The sequence below is a fragment of the Eschscholzia californica genome, unplaced genomic scaffold, assembly GCF_041429995.1.
Source record: "Eschscholzia californica isolate CP2 unplaced genomic scaffold, dmEscCali1.0.p SCAF_2, whole genome shotgun sequence".
Taxonomy (NCBI): Eukaryota; Viridiplantae; Streptophyta; class Magnoliopsida; order Ranunculales; family Papaveraceae; genus Eschscholzia; species Eschscholzia californica.
Genome location: NW_028238309.1, coordinates 32,736,981 through 32,744,141, shown reverse-complemented (window position 1 = coordinate 32,744,141; position 7,161 = coordinate 32,736,981). Strand labels below are relative to the sequence as shown.

General features: G+C 39.2%; 1 protein-coding gene across 1 annotated transcript; it reads right to left on the bottom strand.

Moving 5' to 3' along the window:
- Positions 1-3,576: 3,576 nt before the first annotated feature.
- Positions 3,577-4,532, bottom strand: LOC147557448 (uncharacterized). The gene is made up of 2 exons (XM_086658860.1): positions 4,028-4,532; positions 3,577-3,608 (listed from the first exon to the last, which is right to left on the bottom strand). Exons 1-2 carry the CDS (start codon positions 4,530-4,532, stop codon positions 3,577-3,579), a joined length of 537 nt encoding a protein of 178 aa, XP_086514986.1.
- Positions 4,533-7,161: the final 2,629 nt, after the last annotated feature.

Here is a 7,161-nt window from a genome sequence, read left to right as displayed (position 1 = left end):
CGTTCATGGACTGGAATCTGAGTTAAATCACGAGTTCGTTGACCAATCCAAGTAAATGGGTGAAGTTAACTAACTTTTCATGCTTATAGATCATTAGTACTAGTCACTATCGATTTTGTGGATCGAAGTATCCCTCTCACTCGATTCTTGCTCGACTCTTCCCGAATCTCTCACTTTTAGATTAGATCGTTTTATTTGTTTATTTATTATAAACCAATCAAAACCTCAATTATTATCTTTTCGTTTTTAGTCTGAGTTAGTGACTGACACTTAAACCGGTGGGTTAGACTTTCTCGATATTCGTATTACCTTCCTATCTTCGTGGATCGATCCCGGTCTTACCGGGTTATTACTTGACGCCCGTATACTTGCGGGTGGAGACCTTTTATGGTAACCTTTTAGGCCCATCAGTGGCCGGCCAATATAAGCCTCTATGGGCTTTATGGTCGGCCCACACAAGGGGTCTAACCGGCCATGTGCTGGCCGACCCCTTCCTAAGGTCGGCCATCGCATGGCCGACCCCTTTATGGGCACCCCCGGGCTCGCTTTTTAGCCCGGGATTATGTACACTTGTCCGGACTCTTCCGAACTCTTTTTGGCCTCAAATAATGGATCCAATCCACTTATTTGCCACTTTATATCTAGTCAATATCTCTTCGTTCAAACCATCACTCTTATGTGTAACCCTTGTAGGGCCCGGTCTATGTTAGCCGCGAATTACCGAAGTTATCCGACGATCGTAGTTGGCTTCTAGCTAAGCATTACGACCCTTAATTCGACCAGACTAATGATCTTCCAAATAAGGTCATTATGATCCTATTCGCCAAATCGTACGCATTTTCATCTTGATCGAAGGACATCCCTTAGAAGGATACCATTCCTTCGGACCGAGGGAATATATCCTTCAGTCTCCCACTTGTACTTAGAACAAGTGCAATGCTCGATTCCCATGTCTTTTCATATCTCATCTGATATGTCGTACTTATCAGACTTTCTTGATCCCGAGAACAAACTGTCAAATCAAATAATTAACTTTTAATCCATTTGAGCATGCCATGCATTTTTCAGTTGTTTCTCATCAAGTGGCCCGGAGATATTTTATCCTGATTTTACTCAGGAAGACATATTCCATTCTTGTACTCCCACTCAATTTCATGTCTATCCTGTCCCCCCCCCAGCAATCCGCCTTTATAACCTCCTTTTACGGCGCGGCGTTTAACGGTGCCAAAGTTCGACATTCCTTACACAAACTGAGTGAGTACTCATGTTTTGAGGAACGATTTGCTAAATGAGAGTTATGACATCTCATGACTTGTTCTCTCAAAGTACTCTCACTTGGCGGGTTTCCAGTGTATCAACTTATACACCCATGAAGTTGACTTTGAATACTCCTATTCCCATAGCCCAAGAAACAACGCTATCTCGTCAATTACTCATGCTAGTCTTCTTAAGTCATTGTTGTCCAACCAATGACTTGGACTAGGGATTCTTATAATGGTGTGCTTCCATGTTCACTTAGTAGGGTTTCTTTCATTAGATCACGTATCTAATAAACCTACCTGGAACACTCCATTATTTTGGACTGTCATCTAAATTCTAAACCATGATTTAGACGACGAAATAAACTGAGTTTATTTCGGATAACAAGAGTTTGTAAATATTGAGCACTGCGTAAACTCTTTTACGTTTCTCAAATTTACAAATCTTTTTAGGTTATTTCTTCCTTAATCCTAATTCCTTAGATCCGTTCATCTTCCATGTCCATTCTGAGGTGACAGTTTAGTTTATGTTTTTCACTTCGCTTATTATTATCATGCTTCAGAACTCCTTCGTAAGCTATTATGGTAATGTTAGTTTCTTGAACTGAAATCAGCACTTCCCAAGTTCTAATTCTGGTTTCTTATCTAGTAGATTTAGCAACGACTCCCAGCATGAAAACTCCTTTTGATCTGTTCGCCCTTCCTAAAAGATTCTTATCTTTATTTTCAGAAGATTGTTTTTATGAGTTTCTTCAACTTCTGTTTTCAGAGACATAATTTTGAATGCTCTCAGCACTCTCAATCCTTTCTCTGACTTTCATGGGTGACGACATCTTTTGTACTCTAAGTACATTTTAGATGTGCGGGTAAACATCAATCATCTCCATGATCGATCTTATATTTTCCTGACATAAGTATTTCTCTCATGTTCTGCTTTCGCTTGTCAGGATTTTTAAATTCTGAGTTTCGCTAGGCATGTCTCATGTGAGATGGGTGGAAACTCTTCTCCAAGAGTTCTTGATCTCTTTTAAACCTTATTTTGAAATGAGTCTCTTCATCACTTTAATCTATTGACATAGATTGTGATGCCCTAATAAATTTACCCTCGTCTCTTGTCCTATTGAGTCAGTTCTCTAACTGTTTTTCTCAATCCCAGTATGTCTCCACATACATGACTTTGAAACGATCTTTTTTCACTCTCATATACCTTCTTGTCGAACAAGACTATTCATTCTAAGAAATTGAATCCGATTTAAATTCTTTGCGAATGTTAGAGCCCACTCCTTTTAGATCTCATCTCTTTAGACTCTCAGTCTAAACTCGGAGTAGTTTTACTATAGTTTCTGTGAATCTTCTCTAAGACTCACTCGGGTTTTTGAGCAATACCTTCTTAGTTTCTTTAAGAGGCATCGTGAGTAATTTCTTACTCTCGTTATGGCAAGTAACTCATTACTTCCATTACAGCGAGTAACTCTTTACTCCTATTTGTTGCTCTTTTGATTAGAAACTTCCTTCAAATGTTTTATTTCCTCCCACTTGTCCGATTATCAAAGAACGCTTTCTTTTTAATAGGACACCATCGAGAGCAACAATCTAATTGTGTTTCGATGATTTGTGGAAAAACCCCGTTATTCTTCGCTTGAAGAATCTATTTCTTAAAGTTCTTTAGACTTGGAATAAAAGATCATTTTAGAACTCTTCTAAAATCCATATTCGTATGGAATCCCTTTATTGACTATAGCTTTCTAGGTCTTAGTGGTATGGCTTTTTTGCATTTAGACTTTTGCTTTCGGAAGACTTTATGACTTTTAGACTTATGATCTTATCATAATCTTTTAGTCAGATTTGATCCTTACTTGATTCAGGTTTAGTCTACAAGACTTCCTTAAATCTAGTATTTAGTATATTCCAGTCACATTAATCACTTTCTTATGTCTAACATAAGCTTTTAGTGAGTAATTGACTTTTGAGATCTTGTTAAGTACATTTGTTTGAACCATGATTAACTATCGTTGAGGGATACGAGATCACTCAACTTTTAGCTTCATCCATGTTCTTTCAAATTTGTTTGACTAGATTAGAATGACTAAATTGGATTCTTTGGTATAATTCTTTAAAAGTTGAGTAGGCATCTTTTCAGAACATCATAAAATACTAAATATTTTATATATCTCCATAACCTCATTACAGAGTCAATGTTCGAAAAAGAAAAAGGAAAACTAAAACTAATTTAGAGTTATCCCTATGGAGTCCAGGATCCTTCTCTAGCTTTATGCAGCAACTATTGCTCCTTTTAGCTTTTGACAGGTTCATCTCCTTACTCATTAAATACTGAGCTTCCACTTGTTCCTGTCATTCATAATGAAAAGAACAATTTCAGGTATCCAATACCTTTTCTGGAATTGTATTTAATTGAATCAACTTTTAAAATGTTTTACCTTGACCGGAAACCACCTTTCCGTTCTTTTTATCTTCCAAGAATTTGGGACAGTTTTTCTTCCAATGGCCTATGTCATTGCAGTAGAAACAATTGGAATCAGATTGGGCACTTCTGTTTTTGGCAACTTGTTTGCCTTTCCATTTGCCCATCTTTTTCTTCTTGAATCTCTGCTTTCCTTCCTTTTTAAATCCCTTTTCCTTTTGAACCATCAGAATTTCTTTCTTAGGTTCCACCACTGCGATATTCTCTTCGGCTGTTTGGAGCATAGCGTGTAGTTCTTCCAGAGATTTATCCCATCCATTCATGTTGTAGTGCATTCTAAACTGACTGAACCCATCATGAAGTGAATGCAGGATAATATCAGTGGCAAAATCTCGGCCATGGTCGACTCCAAGTCGAGCTAGTTTCTCCAAATGACTAATCATTTTGAAAACATGTGGCCCTACAGGCTTTCCCTTCTCAAGGCCCATATCCAATATTGCCTTTGAAGTCTCATACCTATCCATCCTCGACTTCTTTTGGACCAAATTCCTAAATTGTCGAATCATGATGTAAGCATCCATATGAATGAACTTATTCTGAAGATTAGGTTCCATGGTTGCTAACATAAGGCATGTTACAGGTTCAGCCTTCTTTCGGGGACTTCTTTCCGAATCTATCTCCTCATCAGTCGAACCTTCAGTGATTATCAGAAGTGGCGTGTCTAGAATGCTTACCTTGTTTTCGAATCTGAGAACGAGTTTCAAATTCCTTTCCCATACAATGAAGTTATCTCCGTTCAGTTTTTCTTTCTCTAGTAGCCAACGGATGTTGAAGGATTCTTTGGTTGTCATAATTAAACTACATGTAAGAAACGCGAAGTGATTTAAACTTGTTATCCTGGCATAATTCCTGTATCCCTATAGTATTTTATATTTGTTGTCCCCTAAGAATAATATAATTCCAAGATCTCATTCCACCGGAATTAAGCGTACTAAGGCACTGCCCTTAATCCATCGTCCTGGGTGAGTAACTCCTTACTGATCATACTCCTATGAATCTTGGTTGACAAATTTCACACTTGTGTGTCAAATTGTCCTTTTGCCTCGAAATCCAAAACCCTTTTGCTGACTCGTTGAGAAAAACCATTTAGACATGTAGATCTCTGCTATAGATCTACCCGTATTGTCCCGAGGTAAAAGATGGCACTTTGCGAAGGCCGACCCACCATCGATGAACAAGGGACAACAGGTGTCTTAATCCGGGTAGGCATTTACTCAAAAAAAATTTGGGACTTTTTACGTAATTTATCAAGTTGCGTTACTGTGAACTCTGGCATAACCAATTATGATTTATTACGTAAAGTTTATATGAGTTTGCGTAAAGATTTCTTACATCTTTTAGTATTACTCTTAAAAGATCTCATCTTTTAGGTTATTTCTTGTTCGCCTACGGTTCGTACGGATTCTTATCCTTGAACCACCATTGAGTACTCCCACTCGAATCATGATCTGATCATTCGATTCGTCAATGGCTACTTAAGAACCTATACTCTAAGTATTATTCGGGCACTTTCACTTGTGCTTAGGAACAAGAATCGTTTACCTAACTAAAGGTATACTAAGCTACGCAATCACATAAAATATACATACATCCAGAAATATGACAATCATATAAGAGAAAGTATGTATCCTAGATTCGTTTCTAGGTTCGCTATGTCTCGTATAGCTAATTGTGGGAAATTGTGACATTCTTATGTCTAACGTGAGTTCTAAGTCTATTTTCGTAAAATACGGACTTATAACATGTTATGTTTCTTCCTTAATGATTTCCAAAATCGATTCTAGGAAAAACTCTGTTTGGGTCATCCGATGGCCCGGGTCAATTTCGGAAAAATAAGTTTGAAATTCAAAGTAAAAGTTTGAAAAACTCCCACTCGGGTCAAGATCCAAAATCTTCGAGTCAAACTCGAAAATGGACCCAAGTCAACTTTGGTAAAATCCTGGACAGACCCTGGTCAAACCCTGGTCAAATCATTGGTCAAAGTCCTGGTCAAACCCTTAGTCAAACCCTAGTCAAACCCTAGTCAAACTCGGTCAAGAGACCATTGACCAGTCAAGGATGAACCAAGGTCGGTCAAAGTCAAGGTCCGGACCCGGTTCAGCACGTTCCGAGCCGTGCCGTGTCCCTCGGGTGGACGCGTCCTGGCCCTAGGCCAAACGCATCCTATGGACCACAGACGCGTCTGGACGCGTTCTTTGGTCACAGACGCGTCTGTCCGAGTTCGTAGCATCTCGGATCGCATCCGAGATGCTAGGGATGTGTCGGACGCGTCCTGGCCCGTCTCGGACTCCTAGTCCGAGACGGCCTAGGACTTATCCAGACGCGTCTGGAGTCGGCCAAGAAAATCGCGTCTCGGTCTAATCCGAGACGCGTCCGAAGATATCGCAGGTCTAGAAGACGCGACCTTTCCGAGATATACTCGGATATCCCAGTCCGTGTCGGAATGGGATGCGTCCGAGACAATCTCGGAGTCCCAGTCCGAGACGGACTGGGACGCGTCCTGGTGCACGTGACTGGCCAGACGCGTCCAGGCCAGTCCGGCCCGGGAAAGACTTCATCTTCCTCCTATTTTTTTGCTGTCTCTCGATTTTTCTGCTGCTCCTTCATGGTTAAACTGCTGTTTTTCACTGTTTTTTATGATTTTCATCATCAAAACAATAGGTTTTCACCCTTTTTTGCTAAATTTCAAAACCCTAAAACTAGTTTTCGAAAACCTTTTTCAAAAAACTAAAGTTTTAGTGTATTAGGCTATTGAATCTACATCAAAAACCCTGATTTTCATGTTCAAATCTTTATTTAAAAAATGGTGTTTTCTAGTCATTCAAGCTCGAATCTTATTCGTCTAGTCAAAGATAGTTTCATGTAACCGACTCGTGATGCCACTATAGGGCAACGGATGTGTCTAACACACCTTTTCTAGTGTTTATTGTGGAATCTCAAACATCTAATGTTAACACTAGACTCCCGGGATCTAATTATACATGAACTAATCAATGAACTAGATATGGAAAGATGATTACCTTTAATCGCTTTCCCACGAACAAAATTCTGACAAGATTCGGAAGATCAAGAACTCCAATTGTAGTTCCTCTACTCGAGACACCGAGTCTATGACTTGAACTCCCTCCTTCGAGTTAGCTAGAACTCTCTTGAAGGTTGAGATGAAGAACACCTTCTTCTTGACTAGATAATCGAGAAAACTCCTTTTCTCTCTTTTGGCTTTTCTCTCTAAAAGCTCTCTTGAATTGTCTCTTGATTTTTTTTGTACCTAATTATGTCTTAAGGAGGTCTATTTATAGGGACCATAGAGAAGGTATTTGACCCAAACTAGGATTCCTAAAATATCTCCTTCAAGACATATCTTTTTGTGTCCCATATGAAACCCTAAAATGGTTTATGTGTGGCCGGCCAATATAAATC

Bases quoted from the DNA above. Each gene is read 5' to 3' on its own strand.
- LOC147557448 (XM_086658860.1), bottom strand. From the start codon at position 4,532: ATGACAACCAAAGAATCCTTCAACATCCGTTGGCTACTAGAGAAAGAA. The intron at 3,609-4,027 runs GTCAGTTTAGAA...TATGAATGACAG, and splicing joins TTCACTTCATGATGGGTTCA to GAACAAGTGGAAGCTCAGTA.